Here is a 22127-nt window from a genome sequence, read left to right as displayed (position 1 = left end):
AATAAACACAAACAAAATTATAATATTAAAACTTAAGAGTTGGAACGAGTTTACCGAATTGACAAACAACTTATTGGAAATTGATTATCGTTGAAGATTTCAATTCACCAACTTCACAATTGTTTCACAAATTGTAACAATAGTAGCAATTATAGAAGAAAATTAGAGAGAGATTGTGATAGATTGATGATTTTGTAGGAAAAAATGAAAGAATGATGGGGTATTTATAGTTGAAAATAGGAAAAAAGTGTAATTATAAAAAGTTTGGGATTAAAATAAAGTTGGGGGGTTAAATGGCTATTTTATAAATAGCCAACGGCTATATTTTTTTAAAAAAATTTAAAAAAAAAATAGCCGTTGGGACCGTTTGGCCCGCTAAGGAACCGGGCCGATCCCGGATCCTGGCGGGCTAAACGGTCCCGAGCCTCACAGACGCACGAGACCGGCCCAAGCCCGCTAAAACCGGATCAAACGATCCTGACCCGTTTGGCCCTCGGTCCCGAACCGATCCCGGCCTGAACCGGCCCACTTGCCCCCCTTAATCTAATTACTATAAACCAAAAACTCTTTCCTTCTTCTCTTCTGCGCATGCTCTAATTTCAAACAGCAAAAAATTCGAGCACTGTGAGGTGAGCGGCGAACTCGATTGCTAAATCGAAGTTTCCAATAATGGCGATTGTTGTATAAAACCACAAGGGGAAAAAAACAGAGAAAAAGCAGTGAGAATGAGTGCTGGCGGCGGAGGAGTAGTAAAAGAGCAGAGCTCGACGCCACCTAAACCCTCAAAATTCACGGTGTACCAGAATCCAGCCTTCTCTGCTGCCCTAACAACCAACAGCCTTCGTCCCTCCAAGTCTACTTTCCTTTTCATACTCTCTATTTCCTTCGCTTCTGCTTCTGCTCTTCTCAGCATATTTATTAGGTATTAATTTTGGTATTTTTATTTAATCGCACTTTTCATTGTTATTTATATTAATTTGGAATTGAGATATAGTTGTTGTTATTATTTTTGTTGTTGCTGAACTCAGCAACGTTTGCCAATGTATGATTTATTGGACTCACTATGCACCCCCCCCCCCCCCCCCACACACACACACACAGAGAGACATATTTATCTTTTAATTTTTTTAATTATATATAGATATCGAGCCAAAGGCGGAGTGTGGACCTGCATTTGTCCATGGTTGGTAAGGGTTGACATAAAAGTTGTTTAGTGCAGTTAGTGGCAGAGGAATTTATACAAGAGAATTAAAAAAGAAACTACAATGTCGCACCTAGTATTTGAACCTGCGACCAAAACAAATTTTGAATGCCTTTGTCACAGCACTAGAATTTTTCCTTATACAAGAAGGATTCAATAGTTTATATATAACAAAAAAATCTCGTTTTTTTCTATATTTGCACAGTATAATTGACGAAGGGGATTCAATTGAACCCCCTTACTCCTACTTAGCTCCCCCCCTGAGTGCTGAACGTGGAGTAAAAGAATTGAGAGAGGTGGCGGAATGATATTTGCCAACATGTTGGAACGGTTGGAAAAAAGTGAAACTTTGTAGTTAAGCCGGAAATTACCTGCTTTATGTTTGTGTTGTGGAATGTATATACCATTTGATTAAGATGTTGATTAAAAGCACGCGTACAATGTCAATAGAAATTTTATGATGAGTGCATTAACAAGATTACACGTATTAGGATGGACAGCCATCTTAGTTTTCGAGTTTGAAAGTTCAATTCAGCTTGGTTTTGCCAAACACATTTGCTAGCAGAGGGAGGAGCGCTATATTCCTTTTTCTCCTCACTTTTTAAGATATAAGCGAGGCTATATCATCTTGTTGTTGATTAGGGCAGTGGAAGGGATGGCTTACCTGTCCATTTGATAATTTTGTTGTGGCCTCTAACGAAGACTTAGATGAATTGATGAGAGCCTAAATCTAGAAGGAAGGAGTTATCGTGCTTTCAGAAGCTGCTCTGGAACTTAGAGTTGATGGGAATTAACTGCACATTTGTTTAATGCTTCTTTTTTAAATAAAAAAAATGTTAAAAGACTTTGCATTTCAACCCTTAATTGAGTTTCCTTAAAAAGGAAATAAGGTTTAAAGAAGGTATGGCTTGAAGAAACCTTATCCAACCAGCCTCAGAGAAAGAAAAAGAAAGTAATAATCATAACAATGCATCGCTATAGCTCACTTATAAAAAAACAATGGGTAGCTATAGCTTGGTGTTTCGTGTCTCAACTAATGGATTCATTTCAATTTGAGTGATTGCAGGGAAAGCGGGATTGTTGACAGTCTGAGATTCAAATATGTTTCTCAAGAAACTGCTTGTAAGTGATGTGGTCCTTCACTCCTTCTCGACTGATCTCAAACACTATTGCATCAGCTTGTTACTAACATTTTACCATTATGTTCAGGTCTTTTTGCCAGACTGATACAGGCTTTTGCAGCCATAGTTTTAGTTGGAACCTTTCTTGCCCTTGTCAAGGCTATTTATCTATGTACAACGAGGACTACTGATGTAACAATTATGTCACCTACCAAAGGAACAAAGGAGCATACACATCTGACTAATAGACAGTTGGGGCTTTTGGGGATTAAACCAAAAGTTGAGCAAACTACTCTAGAGTCTTCAAAGAGACCTCCCAAATCAAGAAGTATCTCAGCCTCTCCATCTGATGTCCTTGTCCCTCTTCATCAGCCAATTCCTAGTTCAAACCATTCATCTAGACTTAGTGGTGACAAAGCAAGAACCGGTAGTGGAACTAAAGTACCATCTTTCAGCAACCCATCAAAATCACCGGCTTCCCCATCCTTGTATCTTGTTCCAGCATCTTCTTCTCTATCACCTTCAATCCAGTCTTCACCAGGTGGGGAACACTTGGTTGCCACACCTTGGTCGAACAAACGAGCTACTTTTCATAAAGAGATTGCAACAGAGGAACAGCTTGAAAAGTTCTTGGCTGATGTTGATGAGAGAATTACTGAATCAGGAAGCAAGCTGGCAACTCCTCCACCCACCATAAGTGGGTTTGGTGTAGCCAGTCCTGGTAACTTGCCCAGTTCCACTAATACTTCTGGAACTCCAAGACGTACTCCTCTAAGGCCTGTTAGGATGTCCCCTGGTTCCCAAAAGTTTACAACTCCACCCAAGAAAGGGGAAGGCGATCTACCTCCTCCAATGTCAATGGAAGAGTCCACTGAAGCATTTGAGCATCTGGGGATCTATCCACAGATCGAGCAGTGGCGTGACCGACTCAGGCAATGGTTTTCCTCCATGCTGCTAAAGCCTATGCTTATCAAAATTGATACTAGTCACACGAAGGTGGATTCTTGCACCCACTTTTATGTTTAGAATCTTTGCTCATTCTCTTTTTATTCTTTTTTCTGATACTTGTGGTGTTCTGCTTTTCTCTTTTTCTCCTTATCTCATGTGTTTTCCTCTTGTTGGCACATTTGATGATCTTCCCGAAAAACCTTAAGTGTTGATTTAAACCAATCTTTCCTGCAATACTGCTCATTGATGTCATTTAGAGCTCCTTAGGTATGTATTGGCTTCATATTCATAGTGACCATGATAGATTGGGTTGTAGGCTTGTAGCACATTATATCAAATGGATATAGAGGAAACGCTCTTATGCCTTAGAGATTCTTCTGATTGTTCCACAGAAGTTTTTTTCTTTTTTAAAACGAAGAGGAATTCTTTTGATGAAATAATCAAAATAAGGATGAAATAGAGCAGTCATGTATGTGCATCAGACAATAATAGAACAACTTAAGCTAAGCTTACAAGCATTGAAGTTATGTATTTTCTGCAGAGCACTGGACTGAAAAAATGTAGTGCGAAAAGAGTTGAAAGAGTTAGCACCTACTTTTTATCATCGTATCAGAATTCATAAATACAATTCCTGTTATCCTGGACAGAAGGAACATAATTTTGCTCGCTTGTTCTCTTGTAACTTTCAGAATTATGGAAAAATACTCCTCATCTTAAGGATTGTTTTTATATACCGATTGGGCCACTTAAGAATGTATAGAAGCTACAAATTATGAAAAAGAAAGAATCCTCTTTTTGTTACAAACATGTTTTAAAGGAAAGGTAAAGGTAGCTATGTTATTCATAGAAAAGAATCATAGTATTATGTAATTTGTTCTTCCCTTTCATCAGCGACCTTAAAGTTCAATGGTTTTGTGTGCAGTTTAAGAAATGAAGTTTGTATACTCAAAAATGTGCTCAGCTTCTAAACTATAAATGAAATTTTCTGGTCCAGCAGAATTGTCTTATTGTAATTTATGTTCATCTTCTATTATAAGCATTTGAATCATTGCATCCTTATACCTAGTTTGATGCCTTTGTACTCTTGGAAGTATTTTCTAAAGGATTTAAGTTACATACTTTACACTGGTAGTGAACTTTAACCTATAATAGTAGGCTACTTACCATCTTTGGCAGATTAACAATTAATGCTTATAAAGAGATTTACCAGTAGTTACTTAATAAGTTACCTGATTGTGTAAATAATTTTTACACCGTCAATACATATAACTTAAACTCTTTTCTAATAGTCTGAAAAAACTTCTTACTGACCTGTTGAATTAAGAAAGTCGAAAGAGACTGCCAAATTTGACTTTGGTTTTGGCACTTCCTGGTGTTAGGTGCACTTCAAAGCATCAAAATTTGCTATGTTGGAGAAATGCATATTCCTTTTTGTTTCTTTTGATGTATAACTTATCATTTCATTAAAATGCACCAACAGGGTGCTGAATTTGTACAACAAGGACTCCATCACGCTCCTAAGTGCTTGGTTTTAAAGCATGGTAATCTTGAGAAATTAAAAAGAAAAAAAGGAAAATGCATTAGAATCTTTTTTGAGAGAAAAGCATTAAAACCTTCAGATGTCAATTCATCATCTCCTTTGTATTTATACGTTTCTCAGCTTTTTGACTAAGATCAAGTTAGTTTCATCTCCTTTGCCATTTTACTAGCCATTTCATGCTTAGTGATGCTCTCAGGTTATGCAAGCTGCAGCCAAACTAGGCATTACAATCACAATCAGTCAAGTCGGAAATGAAGCACCTGATACTGGGACTGCTGCTATATCTGCTACGGAGAGGACTAATGAATGGAAACCCTCATTTTCTGTTGACGAAGATGGATTACTTCACCAGCTGCGTGCAACTCTTGTTCAAGCTCTTGATTCTTGCATGCGTAATTCACTTCACCTCCCATTAAGATTATTAGTCTTGCACTTCATTATTCAAGTTGTCTCTCATTGTTGGACATGCCAATGTAATAATTCTGAAGTATCTTGTCGATGCTTCTTTGTTTGCAGCAAAGACAACTTCTGGAGTTCTTCAGCTATCCTCGCCACAGAATTCTCAGATCCCTATTTTACAAGAGTGCATTGATGCCATCACTGAACACCAAAGGCTTCTGTCCTTAATGAAAGGAGAATGGGCCAAGGGATTGCTGCCACAAAGCGGTGTCCGTGCAGAAAATACAGTACAGAGGATCCGAGGTAGTTTGACTCTCGGCTTTGCCTTGCATGTCAGTCACTCTTGGATCTCCATTACATTTTTGGAGAAGAAATAAGAGATAAACTATGCTGATTTCTATTATTTTTGCATGACTGATCTGACTCCCAATTTCTTTGCAGAGCTTGCTGAAGGAACCTGTTTGAGGAACTATGATTATTTGGGCAGTGTAGAGGGGTATGGGAAAGGAAACAAGAAATGGAGTTCCGAGTTTCCAACAGATTCTCATTTGCTCCTATATTTATTTTGTACTTTCCTGGAGCACCCAAAGTGGATGCTACATGTTGATCCTACAGCTTATGTTGGAGCCCAGTATAGCAAAAACCCCTTATTTTTGGGTGTTTTACCTCCTAAAGAAAGGTTCCCTGAAAAGTATGTAGCTGTTTTGTCAGGTGTACCCTCTGTGCTCCATCCAGGAGCTTGCATATTGGCTGTGGGAAAGCAAAGTCCCCCAGTTTTTGCCCTATACTGGGATAAGAATCCTCAGTTCTCTCTCCAGGCAAGTTATTATTGCAAAGATGCTTATTGACTGCATTATGCTTGTTTTATAAATAGAAAATGATAAGATACCACCTCTCCGAAAAGGTTGATGGATAATACAACAGACAATTGAAAAATTATTGAAAATTTGCGTGCCCTTAAATATGGTAACAGTGTACTATTCAAGTTCATCGAGTCATCCTCAAGTGCTAGTTCGGTAATTTTGTCTAACTTTATACCTTACACTTGTTCTCTCATTGCAGGGAAGAACAGCACTTTGGGATTCTATCTTGCTTCTGTGCTATAAGATAAAGATTGGGTATGGAGGTTTTGTGCGGGGTATGCATCTTTCTTCGTCAGCGTTGGGCATTCTCCCAGTTCTTGATCCAGAAAAGGATGACTGCTGAACTTGAATTCACCCCACCTATGCCATAAATTATATGCAAACTCTCATGGACACTCAGTGTGAAGAACAGCTGCATAAGAATCTTGCTGTAGGTGGATCAGGTTTATCTTGAGATATAGGGTCATTGTAAGCAATTATAGTTGTGTAATTTAGGCTCGCAAAAGAATCAGAGATTTTTAGTAGACAGGTTCCTATCCTCTATTTTGACTGCAGAATTTTATGCACTTCAGCAGTTAGAGAATAGTTCCATCAGTTCCCATTAGTAATACTATTATTGGATTAGAAGATTGATAGTATATGTATTCATAGCTTGATCAGTAATAGCATAGATTTCTTGTATGCCGCCCAAGTCAAATAGGACTGTTGCCGCTTATGGACATCAAAAGCCAGTTTTAAAGGAGAGCATTGTTCCCTTGTGGCACGTTTAAAGAAGCAAAAGTAACAGAGAGAGATGTGATTACGTTCTGTTGAGTTTCTGCTGTTGCAGTGAACTGTTGTCTTTGGAGATAATGGTAGATTCCTTTTCCTGATCACAAGTGAGGTTTTAAGCAGCACGAATGAATGTAATAACATCTATAAAGAGCCAGAAAGCCAAACACCCCACCCACATGCCTAGCAAGGAGTCCGAGCTGGTTAGGATCTCAAACCTACTTGCCACGTTGAATCATCAGCTTTTAACTATACTGAGTGTTAAAAAGTATACTGGTTAATTGGTTATCCACATACCTTTTAACTATAGCATCCATAGGTCGGGATAAAGTTTCTTGAAAACTAGCCCAAAAAATGTTTGCAAAAGTTCGTTAGATATGCCATAAACCTCAAACAGACGCAACCAACAACAATTTCCATCTCTAGATGCATCACCAAGTAATCCTATTGTTGGCAAGTCACGGTGCTTTTAAATGTCAGTTTCTAAAAACCAAATCATGGTGTCTTAAGATTGCGATCCTTTAAACCACAATTTAACCAGCCAGTATTGATGATATTAAGGTGTCAAGGAGAAACAAACTAGCAAATATCAACTGAGTCCGGCTTATCAATACGCTGTACAAACAAGAAACAAGGGGCAGGTTCTCATTTTCACTTAAGGGTTAGGCACAGTTCTCCACCTTCATATCACATAATCATACAACTCTATCATGGGTTCTGCATTCCTTTCTCATTCCAAATAAATTGGATAGAAAAAACCCTCAGTGTCAGTCGGTCCCTCCTACCTTTCCTCGCACCAAAAATATCACGAGATTGAACCTCATTTTCACTTTGTGCACTCATGGCACAATCTGGTACTATCCAGCGTCCATTGAGCTAGAACGATTAACACATTCACATACATTATACTTTCTATAAATTAGTTAAACAGATTTACAGGCTATTGGCCTCCCACAAGGCAAAAGGAGATTTTGAATCACTAAAATGCCTCCCCTCTATCCAAATTTGATTTACCAGTGGATGTTACTAGAACTTTTTGTACTGAGCTAAGCTGTCCAAATGTACAATTCACCAGCGATCACCCTCCAGGGAATCATCAAGGAAATGGAAGAGAAAAGAATGTGTTCCGGTCCTGCTCGCAACATAAAAGAGAGAGGTGAGGGCACCAGGGAATTAGGAATCTGATATGAACAAACATGAATACATATTAATACGAATTCGCAGAGTGGAGTACCTACAAATAAAGAGAACTCCTAGGTGCCAGCAGTGATGTAAGAGAGCGGTTTCCTGTTGATCGATGTGTGCGCACTAGCAAGAGCTCATCTTGTCACATCCACATACTTTGCTGAGTAAAAGTAATCATTGTTCTGCCACCATGGAATCTGCTCCTATTCAGAATCCGAATCAATACTTAGATACAATCTTGGTCTTACAGAACGACGTTGACGAGGAAATGTAAAAGGACTATCAGATCGTTCTCTACTGCTCTTAGTTGGTCTGCTGTCATTCATACCAAGAAGCAATGAAGCTGCACAAACAGTAGCATCACTACCTACATTTAGAAAAGCTCCAATACATGAATCAAAAAAGAACTTCTGACAACACATTTTATCTTTTGTAAGAATATCATCTACCAGGATAGGTAGACATACTACACCGAAAAGAAAATATCTGTAAAAGAGCTACATGGCACTACTCTAAGGTCTGTGAATTGTGCTCATACTGGAGCTTCCCAACTAGCGCTGTTGTAAATCCAAACAAGACTAGCGGCTTACCAGTTAATTCTGGTCAATTTACCCGTTATATTTTTTTTGGCAGGTAAAAGTACAAAACCCACAATGTAAATTCTGACATAATGGGATAATGATCTCCCCCCCCCCCCCCCCAAAAAACAAAATAAAAAAAACAGGAGAACAAGAAGATACCAGTGTCAGCCAATGAGTCCAAGGCAGTGTCTTTTGTTTGTACTTGCTGCCCAGAGCTTAAAGCATTTGCAACAGAATCACCATGAACCCCTCCATCACCACCAAGTCGAAGTGATATCCAATCCTCAGTACCAACGCCATTTGAAACATCAGGCTGATCCCTCGTAGCCTCAACTGACGTATCAGATGGTCTAGTAGGAAGAAATATCTGAAGTGAGGGATCATTACCACTAAATGCTAGGGAATTATCAACTAAACTGTCATTTATATTAGCATTGGGGCGATTTGCATATGTTCCAGGAAGAAGAGAAGTAGATCCAATGCCGGTATCTGCAGCCAACCCGTAGCCACTGAGAGAACTGGGACAGTTAATAGAACCATGCTGCTCATCTACTAAAGATCCTGAAACATCAGCATCAGAACTAAATAACTGAAAACCAGGCCCCCCTTGGGTTCCAGAAGGCAAAGACCACATGTTCATCCCAAATTCATCATCATTAGAATTGAACAGCCCGAGACATGAATTCCCACCGTTAACCAGCGTAGAGTCATGAAAAGAATCCGGAATTCCTTGTGACTGACATGGAAAAGGAACTACAGGTGCATCACTATGGTTGTTATTAAAGATAGGCCCAGATGAGATAATTGGCTCATTTTCTTCTTCAGAATCACTTAGTACTATAACTTCAGCATCCCCTGCTGGTACCGACGGATTTTCGTTACCAAAACCATATGTTGGGTCAATAAGAGAAATGGCCTCAAGATCAAACGCATTGTTCGAGAAGTCAAGGTTCCCATTGCCATCTTGATTAACGCTGGCATCTTCACCTTCTTTGCCACTACCGGTGGCACCGCTGCTCATTGGAATGATATCCTGACCAAAATTGTCTCTCAATCTACTTCCGGATGAAAATGTCTGGTCTTCCGGTTTGCTGATTTCCCACAAACCATTTCTGTTCTTCCTCAATCCAACTTTAAGACCATTGCCATCAGAGCCTCCTTCCTGTTTAATCTGCTTAAGAATTTCGGGCTTAGGTTTCGACTCTATATCTAGAGATTCGCTCAGGCTCCCATCAGGTAAGTGCCAGCGCCCAAGATCCCCAAGACTCTGTCGATCACCTTCTATCTTTGCACGCCAAGAACCATCAGGTTTCACTTCAATTTCTGCAACATCTTCTCCACAACTTCGCAGCTGTACCGCAAAACCGAGTGAAAAATCAGCTAAAGAAGGTTAGGACATAATTATTATCATAAACAAAAGCTAGCAATACCCGAGAAGTGATTCGATTGAAATATGGATCTATGATGACATGCTCCAAAGCGTAGTTCTTGAGACAGATGGGGCATTGCCACTGCATCACATGAACAAGATTTGTAAACAAACAATATTCGGTGGATAATATGATGGAAACTTAGATATTATGCTGACGGAAACATCTAGTTCTGGGCCATAGTTCCTTGCCTTCCTTGACCTTTGATTCATTTCAACAAAGACTTCAAGATCAAAGCAGCCCATGTGTATACAAGGTTTGAATCTTCCAGCAACTTTCATCCTTGAACCGCTCATCTGTAATGCACATACATAAAAAATTGACCACTCTATGACTCGTGCTGCACAACACAGCAATAAAATATTGCAACAAGGCCATACAGAGGATAGAATCCAAATAGAAGAAAAACATTGAAAATATTGACGAGCTATCCTCCAGAGAAATTAATTCACATAATAATAGCAGGATACAAGGTGGACACCAGTACAGAAGGAAGACCTAACGGGAGCCTGTGCACCACCGTGTTTTCTTGATCAGGTGATACCTACATGTCAATCCTATGGTTTCTTGTTCAAACAATAAAATAAACACTTAAATAACGTCCAAGACTAAGCTCCCGTTTGGCCATAAATTTTAGCTTCATTTATTCAAAAAAAAAATTGAAAACATTGTTTGTTTATGAAATATGATCATGTTTTGGGAAAAAAATTCTAAAATTTTCAAGTTCCCAAAAACTGGTTTAGGGCAGTTTTTGGGTGAATATTTTTCTTCCGCTCACAAAACTTCAACTTTTCTTCAAATAAAATGCATGTCCAAACAAACTTCAACTTTCAAAAATTATTTTTCAACACAACTTCAAACACTCTTTTTTCAAGTTTCAATCAAATCTATACCCAAATGCTAGCTAAGATTGTGGCTAGTGGTGGCTCTTGAAACACAAATAGAGCTCTAGGGGTCGACTAAGGCCACATTGCATGCAATTGCACAAGCTTGCAGCTTGATTATCTAACTTTGAAGGGGCATGGATGTACTATGTAGAGATAACACAGTGATTAACTTAACAACACCAAATAATAGATGCTGCAAGCAACAGGATTATAAGTTTGATATGCACTTACAGGGCAGCGAAGATTGACAGGAATACAATCAGCAACCACTTCCAGATCACTATCACTATCGGCATTTTCAGTTGCCGTCCCACCACCAACACAACGACGAACGCGAGTAAGAGCATCTTCAAACTGCTCACCATCTGACTCCTTTGGGATCAAACTAAGAACCTAACAATAAAAAAAATTATATCAGAAACCATAAAACAGTCTATACAGAAGATCCCTTGTATATTAACATGTCTATGTTCATGTAAATGGCAAGCTATCGGGAACTATTCTTTTTATTACAATATCAGGAATATATTAGGGCCAGAACTGGAAAGCTATAGCCATAGTATAATCTTGATATCATGAAAACTGTTGATTGCTCAATTGTCTGTAAGATACTTGGTTTGCTTTTGGATCAATTTTTGTTTCAATTTAAGACCTTGAAACCTAGTAAAACATTACTCACAAGCAACAAATGTTATAGCTCAGTTGGCAGAGCACCTTTTTTACACGAGAGACAATATCTTTCAAGGGGGTTCCAGAAGAAGAATCAGGTCAAAATTAGGATACACTTTGGGAAATCAGACTTCCAGATTTAAAAAAACAAATGAAAGGCTTTAATAAAACTCAGTTGAATTTTACGAACTTTAAGGTGTATGAAGTTTCATATTTGATTTTTTAAGCAGTACGATAGACTTCATTTAACTTGGGTTGATCTAGGCCAGAGGCCAAGGTACAAATCTACTGTTCTTTATTTTCAATAAAGTGATAAAAAATCCATGCGTACAGCACATTTTGGGAAAACCAAACTTACATGAAAAAAAGCAAATGAAAGGCTTTCATAAAATTCAGTTGAATTATATGAATTTTAAGGGGTATGAAGTTTCATATTTGATTTTTTAAGCAGAACGATAGAGACTTCATTTAACTTGAGTTGATCTAGGCCAGAGGTCAAGTTACAAATACACAACAACAGCAACAGCATACGCAACATAGGAGGGTAGAGTGTACGCAGACCTTACCCCTACCGTGTGAAGGTAGAGAGGTTATTTCCGATAGACTCTCGACTCAAGGAAAGCATAATCATAACAGTTATGACAAAGAAATACGAAAAGAGAAGCAGTAACAACCAAGAAAAATAATATAACCGAAACAAAAGAAACAACCGATAGTAATAGAAACCTAAGAATAGGAAATACGAGAACACTAATACTACAGGCATGGAAAAGAAATACAGGTTTGAAAAGGAAATACGCTCGACTACTTACTAACCTAATATCCTTATCCTCGACCACTACACCCTCCTATCAAAGGTCATGTCCTCGGTAAGCTAAAGATGTGCCATGCCCTGCCTGATCACCTCTCCTCAATACTTCTTCAGCCTAACTCTACCTCTCCTAGGACCAGCCATAGTCAACCTCTCACACCTACTCACACCTACTCACTGGGGCATTTGTGCATCTCCTCTTCACATACCTGAACCATCTCAGACTCGCTTCACGCATCTTGTCCACCACATAGGTCACTCTCACCTTGTCCGGAATATCTTCATTCCTAATCATCTCTCTCCTAGTATGCCCACACATCCATCTCATCATCCTCATTTCCGCTACTTTCATCTTCAAAGTTACAAATCTATTATTCTTTATTTTCAATAAAGTAATAAAAATTCCATGCATACAAGATGTATACTATAGTGAATCTTCACAAATAATTCTCTACGAAGGTACTCAATTGTCTATAAAACCCAAAATATCATAGGTGCTCCAACGCCGATGCTGACACAAACTCCTCCCTTTTTGTTTCTCTCCCCTTCCTATTCCGCCTACGTAGAACATCATAGGTGCTGCAAAGCACACACTTTTACAAACTCTCTCTAATCCAGTCCCTCCCTCACCACCTTCCCAATTTTTATCGCAGTCAGTAAAACACTACAACTTTTTTGATTTCTCATCCTTTTTGTTTTTACACTCCCCAAGTTGTTCCTCGCCTCTACTATCCTCTTCCTCCCAACTCTGCTTTCCCATATCCCTCCAGCACAGTCAATTGTGTTAAAATATAACCAGAGCTAAATTGTAAAACTATTAAATTCAATCCAAAATCACATTTAACTCAAAAAATATAATATATATATATATATCAGTGTTTAAAAAAGCGATCGCTTCGTGCTTTTCGCTTTAAGCGACGCGAGTGAAGCTGAGGCGATGCGATTTTCAAAAGCGATCGCTTCAATACCTGAAGCGAGAAGCGACGCAGAAGCGAAAAAGCGATCGCTTCAGTCAAAAGGGGTCAATTTTTTTTAAAAAAAGATTGGGTCTTTTTTTTATTATACAAAACATAGACCCCAAAGTGAAGACATTTCATTCTCTTCTTCCATTCCATCGAGCATCGATGTTGCTGCTGCTAGGGTTCCAGAAGTCCGTCCAGGTAATTTCTTCTTCTTTTTTCTTCTTTCTTTTTCTTCTCCTTTTTTCTCTCTTCTTTCTTCTTCTTCCCGTCGCGTCCATTGTTGCTCACTGCTAGGGTTCCAACGGTCCCTTTTTTCTTTTATTCTTCTTATTTAGCCTTTATTTATTAAATTTTGTGTGTATTTCAGTTTATAAACTTAATTATTATATTTTGAAATGTTGTTGCTTTGCTGATTTTAGTATATTAAACTTAATTATTATTTTTTCAGCTTTTTTCCTTCTTCTTTGAAATGTTACTGATTTCAGTTATATATATATATATATATGTGTGTGTGTGTGTGTGTGTGTGTGTGTGTGTGTGTGTGTGTGTGTGTGTGTTATATTTTCAGTTTATTTCATTACGTTTGTTTTTCTTTTATCTTAATAGGGATATATATAGAACTTTTTTATTCTTTATATTGTCTCTTTGCAAGGTCTACTTCAATGAAGTGTGTGCTCCGCTTCGCGCTTCGCTTTTGAAGCGAGGCGAGCCCCTGTCACTTTTTTGAGCTTCTCGCTCTCAAAAACACTAATATATATAAACTTATATTCTCACAGCCGAAAATTTCCAACAATAGTAGAGGTGCCAAACAAACAAAAAGGCATGAAATAGAAATAAAACATAAACTCATAGAACTAATACCATAAAAAATACTGTCTTCATACCAATTAATGTGATGGTGATTGACTGGGCCCGGAATTTAAGAAAAAAGTAACTTTTTAAATTTGCAGTCTAAGACGAGCCATAGAAGTTTATGTTGCTATAAAACATCTCATTAAAAATAAAATGGAAAGTTTAAAAGTAAATTGTTTCTAAATGAGGAAAGTATTATACCTTTGGACAGACTAAAAATAAAAAAGTATCACATAGATTGGGACATGGAGTAACGGAAAGGGAATGCAATTGTGTAATACGGAGTATGGTGCATTATGAATGCAGTGTATTGACTCAGCACCAACCTGGATTAGTATTGATACCTAATAAGATGTGCAATCTACATGCAAACCACCCCTATGCCGTTAATGTGCAATACCCCAAAAAAACTGTAAATACCTTTGACATCGGATTAGTGTGCTTTTAGTGAAAATATATTTTTGACTTGTCAACAAATTGAAAATTTCCAAATTAAAACTTCAACTGAATACTGAGTAAGAGCAGGTTAAAAAGTTACTTTGCAAGAGATAATTTACATTGCATAATGCTGGTCAAACTTGACTACCTGTTGAACAGTACGCCGCTTCACAAGTCTAACCCCCAAGCAAAAGACACGAGCATCGCATCCTGTTAATGTGATTTTGTTGATTCCATCTCTGGTGCATGGTGTGATCTGATAAAATGGTAAGGCATATATTAAGAGAAATGCCTCTGAAATGAATCACAGTTTTACTGTAACTGTTCCTAAGAACAAACAAGAAGGATATATGCTCTATCCCAAAATTTAGTTCCTTTTGCTTTTCTGGACTAATTTGATCAATTTTCCGGACTTGAATCACACATTGATTTAGAGTCCATATGAGACATACTATAATTTGCTACTTTTTCCATTTCAAAATACCAAAACACGCACATATTCACTCCCCAAGAAGCATAAATAAAAGAGCATGCTATTAATACTCACTATAGGGCCGTCATCTCGACCATTAGCACCCAACAATTGAGAGCCAGGTCTATTTATCGCGCGCACAGGAACCCCTGTTGGTTGAGATTCAACTGAAGTTAATACACAGGGAAAAGATCTTCTGGAAAGAAAATGTAAATGCAGTCTTCACTGCATTTATGGCAATTGAATCTTTGCAGCAGAACACACAGGAAAAAATTACACAAACAATATTTTAAGTTAAGGTAAGAAAGAAACCCAGAACATTATCTCAGGTTTATGTCACCCCTTGAGTTCTTTAAGGCCAAAAAACTATAAACTAGAGAGAGAAACATAACTAAGACATAATACTTTATTGAAGACAGAAGAAAACTTCTGAGGAAAGATATAATTTCAGCATTTATTTCCAATTGGAGCAGGATTAAAAAGAAGCAACATAGGACAGAGCATACCATTCACCTGCAAATCTGCATATTGAGGCCACTGCATCCTAAATTGTACCTTGTCGTTGAGAAGCATGCACCAAGCCTGACAAGTTTGTAGAACAAACACAATGAATACAAAAGGACTTTTTTTAATCTGAAACCATCACTAAGAGAACCAACAACCTGGAGATCATATTCCTGTTTTGCCAACAAGTCTCTGTCTGCTCTAGTGATCTGAAATGTTTTCTCAATACTCTGCACAGGGTTCGTGCTGAAAATACACAGATGAGATGAGTAACTAGGAATGGGATAACATACTTGCATAGCTACAAATGCAAAACAATAAGAAAACAGAACATGCCATGTGGATGATAGAACAAATAAGTCAGGAAGTAAGACAGGCAGAAGCATAAATCCTCTAAACAATTTATACAGATATCTAAAGGAAAAAGAAAATCACCATTTAACAGAGAATCCTCCTACGTTGAAGAGACCACTTGCAACAGATACAGATGCAAACACAAACCCAAGACATCCACTTATACAATAAATAAAAATCGTGCATGCACAAGATTATACTAGTGTAAGTCTTTTGACAAGTTTTCAAAATTCACTAACCACAAACGACTTGCCCTAATATCAAAAGCAGACAATAGAAAAGCTGTCTTCTTATACCCCCCCCCCCCCCCAAAAAAAAAAACCCAACATGGAATAGCAAGAAGAATATGCAAGTGCACCAATCAATTTGTGGCAATCAAAGCCCATCCTTTGACATCGTTTCAGGGGAAAACAAACAAAAAAATCTCTTTATTAATAGTCACCAAAACAGGCAATAGAAACTGCATGTCCCGACTCTTCACAGAATTAACACCTTAAACAAATTAAGCCCGAGTAATAAGAACTGTAGCAGCAATAATAGAGAACAGATAGCTGAAACAAAGTTGCAAGTAACTCACCCATCGGCAGGAACGCTTGTAATAGACAACTTTGCAGGGTATAAAGGGTGTCCCATTGTCACCCAGAAGCTGCATATAGAGAATTCAGTTATGGAAGGTAAAACAAGCATTACCATATAAAGTACTTATATAACAAATTAAAGCCGCATCAAATGGTCATTTGTGTAGCCATATCCATGGTAAATACAGTGTCAGATCCTATTCCCATGCACTCAAAATTCCAGGTTAGCACCCACTTGTTTACCAGGCTTATGGATAACAAGCTACATTGGAAAAAGTGCTACTCAGACTTCACATGCTATGGATGCGAAAAGTACAATATAAGGGAAATGTTTACCCCCAATGAATTTCAGACCAACTGCAGAAACTAACATAAAGCTAGATCATTTAAGGTTCTCAAATCAGTTGCCACTAACAACTCTCACAACTCCTACGATCACATCACTGTACCAACAGATAGAACGAGACCACCCCTATGCCCCATTAGCACCCTTGGTTTCTACCTAAAATAAGGGGGAGGCAGCCTAGTTCTCTTGTCAATCAGTCCAACACATTGGCTCATCATAGCCTTAATATAGCCTTAATGTCAAATTGACCTACTTAAGATGTCAAAGATTTATAAATAAATAATGTCAAAAGATAACTTTTTTGAGTGGAAGAGAACTAGAATATTTAAATAGAAAGTAGAACCAAACACCTGCATGTTTGACATCTAGAGATTTCTAGAACACGATTTATTTGTAAAGAATAATCCTCAAAATGAAGATATGTGACTAAATGCAGCACCCATTAAAAGGCAAAGGAAACACAGCCACATCACACAATTCCTTCTGTTAATGGAACCAGATAAAAATGAAGTAACCACTAAAAGTGACACTTACGGGTCAGCACGACCCAGTCTGCACAATTCACAGTAAAAAGTTGTAGGCGGAATTGGTGGATCACCACCCTCCATCGGCTTATCTGGTATGATAACACAACGCACATGTTGCCAAGTGTGACACCTTCTGTCTTCACACTGCAAGCAAGATTACATCATGAGACACAAATGTGATACATCGAGCACAAGAAATGGAAGCTTCAAATGCTTAGGCAAGTTGTGAAAATAATAAGCTCAGGCTGACATCATGTATAATGCACCTCATCACACACAAGAAATACATAACCCCTCATCGTGACAGAGATTTAAAAATTAAAAAGGGCATACTTTATGCTGAAATCACAGCAATGTACGAATGAACAAGATGATTTTCATCATAGTAGCAATAAAAATGCAATTTACAGATAAGCACGATAGTCCAACATGCAAAAGATCCAATTCTGTAAAAGCCTAACTAGGAAATATTATAAGCAAATAATGAGATTCATAGACATAAGCAGATTTGGTATATCTTTTGAAAGAGAATCTGAGCACAAGAGGAGCTTTACCCACTCAATAGTATATCGAAAATAAAAGTATGCATAAGTATGAGTAAGAGAGACAAGAGAATTAGTACAAAAGTAAAACCTGAATCATTGTTTCAGTTTGTAACGAGCTTGCGCACACACAGCGAATTTTCATATGGTAAGAAGAGTCTTCAATTTCCTCTTTTAACTTCACATTACTACTATCCGAGACGACTTGTGACTTCGATGCTAGCTCAGTGGCCCCACCCACCTGCATTTTTCTGGGAGACAAAGAAAGATCACTATGCATAACACAGAAGAATTTCTTTCTGAGTACCACCAATTATGAGGCAAAAGTCTCACTTATGCAATTCATTTAAAGTTCATGAGAAAATAATGTTGTCAGACATGTCCAACTGAATGAAACAATGGAATAGGGAGACTTAAACATCAAAGTCCATCACTACCCTTTCAGATAGGTGTATCCTAGGACTGTAACTGCTTTATACCTGTAAATGTCATCAACAAGTTTTGCAACATCTTCCTTCCCAACACTGTTTTTCTTTGGCCACATTCCTGAAACTGTTCAGCATCAAAAAGGTATGTGAGAATCAGTTATCAAAAAACCATGATCGCAAACAAATCCACCTGCTAAAAGTGAGATTCAGAAATAATGTATATACAAGCACACTAAACATGAAAAAAAAAACACAGAATAACCCCTCAATTAACAAGTATTTGAAAAGTAGAGTTTTAAGCAATTTCACTATTATCAAACAATGATCACCAAGACAACGGGTAAGATTTAATTATGAAAGATAATTTCAAGCATTACAACCCTTACAACATCCCAGACACAGAATAAAATCATACATGTGTCCCACAAGAACTGCACGAGAACGAGGGAGGAGGGCTGCAGATATATTCGATTGAATAATTAGGAAATCTGGTACCTCCAGTTGGAAAAATAAAAGGAAAGAATGAAGATTCTAAATCCCCAACAGAAATGCGTCTGTATCATCAGCAACTCCAGAACAAGATTGGCGTGTAATAAAAGGAAGCAAGTGAATGATAAACATAGAACGGCGAAACACACAAAGAAAACCGACAACAAACAAGATAAGTCTAAGATTTCCCCGCAGCTTCGTCAAGCAAGAAATGTGGCTGCTCACCTCTTTCATCAGAAAGTGTAGCTAATATGCGATCAACAAGGTCCTGCATTACCAAATACTAGCGTTAAACATCAAACTAACATGTAGCTGTAACAAATGTTGTGCAAGAATGCAACTATTCTATGCTTAATCATGAAGATAGACAATGTTGATCCTTAGACGAAAGATAAAGAATAACTGTTCATGAACAAAGACAGGCTAAGATCTAATGCGCCAACCAAAAAGGGAAAAGAAGCCCTCTCACTTCCCATGTTTTGGGATAACGTAATATATTCTATGCTAAGCTGAGAAAAATCCCAATAAGCCTTCCCGTTCTGTAACACTATTTGCAGATACCCAAACTAAGGCTTCTATTTCAAAGCACGAAGAGACAGCTGCACAGGTAACATCATTTACCATTTGGAAACGACAGACGAGAGGGCTAACTAAATTCAGCATGAGAAAAGAGTCCTAAATCAATCAAAATACAGATAATGAGGATAACAGGTCATAAAAATTGCAATGCCCATGCTCATTATCACAGGTCTCCCTCCCACAAGTGATAATGTAGAAAGGTATGATTTTTATGAAAGGCGAACACATCAGTCACCTGCCTGAACAAAAAACAAAGAAGCCATGTTTCAACCATAAAACCTCAAAAATGCATGGAAAATCTACAAACCTGCTTCTTCCCTTGCTTTGAAAGACCAAGTTGAGTCAGAACATCTTTGAGCTCCTTTATCCGAAAATATGCCAATTTATCCTACAAGAGACAAACAATTGTCACCAAAACCAACTAATTGAAATTCCAGCAGCAGACAGTAGTCAGTAAATTGATATGAAAATATATTTCCATAAACCACGTCTAGATTCTAGAACTTATAAAACAGGAATCACTAAGCCAACCGCTAACTGCTTAATTTTTAATTTTAAAATCAGAATATTAAGCAATATGCAATTCGACACATAACATACATCAGCGTATAACCCATATAGTTTCCACAAATGCAGGCACGTTTGGAGTGTCTAAACACCAGAATCATTTGGTACATTTCTTAATCCACCACCAGGACAGACCCCTTACGGGATTATCACTATTTCACATTCTCCGGCATCTTCCTTTTCTACTTTCTTTTTTGAAGCGGTGGTGTCCGATAATCTTGCGCACAACTCAATTATTCTGCAGAATACCTGCTATCTTCTACCAATACATGTACCGGGTAATACTACTCATCAAGGCTTAGGCCCTTTTCTACTTTTAGTTTGTTCCCCCTTTTTTTAACATGGTACTAATTCCCCGGACCCCGCGCATAGCGCGAGCTTAGTGCACCGGGCTGCCTTTTAATTCCATGGAGTACCTGCTACCTCTCGCCAACATAGGTGCTAAGAACTCTGCCCACCCAGACTTGGCCGTGGGGAAGAAATCACCTACTAGTATTTTTGCCTCTGCTGGAATTCTAACCATTCTAAACCCACTTTATTGACCACTGAGTCACGCCCTTGGGTGCTCTATTTTAGTTTGTTCGTTCGACATTTACGCACTTACCGGTCACTAATCCTAAATCTTTATCATCGAGAACTAGTTATACTATTATACTAAAATTATCTAAGCATTTCATTACTTCAATAAAGAGTCAATCCACCATAACATATGAAAATTAAACTACTCCAAGCAACATTCACAATTAGCACCAGAAAATGAAAAAATTAACAGTTCAACCAAAAAAATTGCAAAATGCTAAGAAAGTAAAACCTAATTACCTTGCAACTAGCAACCAAATCCATCTTTATACCCTTCCGTAGATACACACAACTGCAAGAAGTTACTCCGTAGCAGTTGAAATATCCAATTAATAATTGATCTGAATCATATTGCAAGTGAAAAAACAATCAGCAAACCTGAAATAACTTTGATCAAAATTATACACCAAATACTATTAATATATAAAAAAAAGTCAATTCACAAAAGAGAAATTAACACAAAATCTTACAAGGATTAGATGAATATGTGCGGGTTTTAGAGAGAGAAACTCGACGGCGTCAGCAGACTTTCTCTCTCTTCTTCGGAATTGGTATGGTGGCGCTTTTGCTTGACCGAGAACCGGCATGAATGAAGCTATCCTCGAATTACTACTACCAAAGTTCCGGACGTATCACTTGGTTTATCAAATCCGGTTTAATCTGTGAAAACGAATCCGGGTTTGGATTCTCTGCTCTCACGTGTACGTGCCCGTATCCTGCTCTTCAGTTTCTTTTTGACTAACGTCAGCTCGTTCGGTGGGAAGAGACTTCTGAGGTAAGAAAAAATAATATTAACAAAAAACGAAAATGTGAGGAAGGTGATTTTAAGATTGGTGGGCCCCACAATGGCCAAAACAAATGAAGAGACCGATAAAACTTAGGTTTTTGCATTTGGTTAGTGGTTGGAGGTTTAGAAAACTACAACTCTTTCCAGCCGTACGATTAGATTACTCTTTAATCTCTGCATCCAAATAATGACGATGTGCATCTAACAACTTTGAGTAAAATTCATGGTTTGTCGTCGTTTATTTCTTTTGTTACGTAAAAGTCATTCAATTTTATGTTCGTTACTCAAAAATTATTTTTCTTTTTTTTGTTAAACAAAAATAGTTTTACTATGCTCTAGTTATTACAATAGTTATTTTGACAAGATTTTACAAATCTTTCACCTGAAAAGTCTATTATCCACTTGACATTATAAATCATCTCATTTATGCAACACAATCTATATTATAATTGTAAGGCCCCGTAAAAAAAAATCGCAAAGGAAATTAAGGTTTCATAGTGCCGAACTAGGCTTACGTGACTCGGGCTTTTTGGGTTGAACAATGCGTTGGAGAGTAAAGGAAAACTTTCAGCAGAAAAAGACATTTCTGCGACCCACTATGCGGCCGCAGAATCACTCTACGGACCGCATAATGGTCGCAGAGTGAATCAGAGGTTGGGCAATATTGGAAGAAGGTCTGCGGTACACTATGCGACCGCAGACCAGTTATGCGGTGCA

The 22127-nt window shown here is 37.9% G+C and overlaps 2 protein-coding genes across 7 annotated transcripts; one reads left to right on the top strand and one right to left on the bottom strand.

The window, feature by feature from the left end:
• Window positions 1–554: 554 nt before the first annotated feature.
• LOC104110036 (uncharacterized) lies at window positions 555–6753 on the top strand. Its single transcript, XM_009619455.4, has 7 exons — window positions 555–922; window positions 2268–2323; window positions 2411–3318; window positions 5007–5202; window positions 5327–5512; window positions 5651–6027; window positions 6272–6753. Exons 1-7 carry the CDS (start codon window positions 726–728, stop codon window positions 6413–6415), a joined length of 2064 nt encoding a protein of 687 aa, XP_009617750.1. The 5' UTR covers window positions 555–725; the 3' UTR covers window positions 6416–6753.
• A 712-nt stretch (window positions 6754–7465) lies between these two features.
• LOC104110035 (E3 SUMO-protein ligase SIZ1) lies at window positions 7466–21356 on the bottom strand. 6 transcript variants are annotated; one of them, XM_018775549.3, is made up of 18 exons: window positions 21094–21356; window positions 20864–21001; window positions 19785–19865; window positions 19124–19166; window positions 18461–18533; window positions 18073–18232; window positions 17447–17583; window positions 16566–16634; window positions 15793–15880; window positions 15637–15712; window positions 15206–15279; window positions 14807–14914; window positions 11158–11319; window positions 10231–10335; window positions 10040–10120; window positions 8769–9960; window positions 8078–8395; window positions 7466–7975 (listed from the first exon to the last, which is right to left on the bottom strand). In XM_018775549.3, exons 2-17 carry the CDS (start codon window positions 20885–20887, stop codon window positions 8232–8234), a joined length of 2637 nt encoding a protein of 878 aa, XP_018631065.1. In that variant the 5' UTR covers window positions 20888–21001; window positions 21094–21356; the 3' UTR covers window positions 7466–7975; window positions 8078–8231. The 6 variants fall into 6 exon arrangements, with proteins under 6 accessions (XP_018631065.1, XP_070044080.1, XP_018631064.1 ...); XM_070187979.1 differs by having other exon boundaries at window positions 20864–20964; XM_018775548.3 differs by having other exon boundaries at window positions 8082–8395; window positions 20864–20964.
• Window positions 21357–22127: the final 771 nt, after the last annotated feature.

The sequence above is a fragment of the Nicotiana tomentosiformis genome, chromosome 11 (assembly GCF_000390325.3).
Source record: "Nicotiana tomentosiformis chromosome 11, ASM39032v3, whole genome shotgun sequence".
NCBI lineage: Eukaryota > Viridiplantae > Streptophyta > Magnoliopsida > Solanales > Solanaceae > Nicotiana > Nicotiana tomentosiformis.
Note: the sequence above shows the minus strand (reverse complement) of the source record. Positions and strands in the feature narration are given on the sequence as shown.

Excerpts from the sequence above, each read along its gene's own strand:
- LOC104110035 (XM_018775549.3), bottom strand. The coding sequence starts at position 20,887 with ATGGATTTGGTTGCTAGTTGCAAG. Across the intron at positions 17,584-18,072 it reads AAACTGAAACAATGATTCAG|TGTGAAGACAGAAGGTGTCA; the intron begins GTTTTACTTTTG and ends TCTTGCTTGCAG. Across the intron at positions 11,320-14,806 it reads AGCGGCGTACTGTTCAACAG|GTTCTTAGTTTGATCCCAAA; the intron begins GTAGTCAAGTTT and ends TTTTATTGTTAG.
- LOC104110036 (XM_009619455.4), top strand. The coding sequence starts at position 726 with ATGAGTGCTGGCGGCGGAGGAGTAGTAAAAGAGCAGAGCTCGACGCCA. Across the intron at positions 2,324-2,410 it reads TGTTTCTCAAGAAACTGCTT|GTCTTTTTGCCAGACTGATA; the intron begins GTAAGTGATGTG and ends CATTATGTTCAG. Across the intron at positions 5,513-5,650 it reads TACAGTACAGAGGATCCGAG|AGCTTGCTGAAGGAACCTGT; the intron begins GTAGTTTGACTC and ends ATTTCTTTGCAG.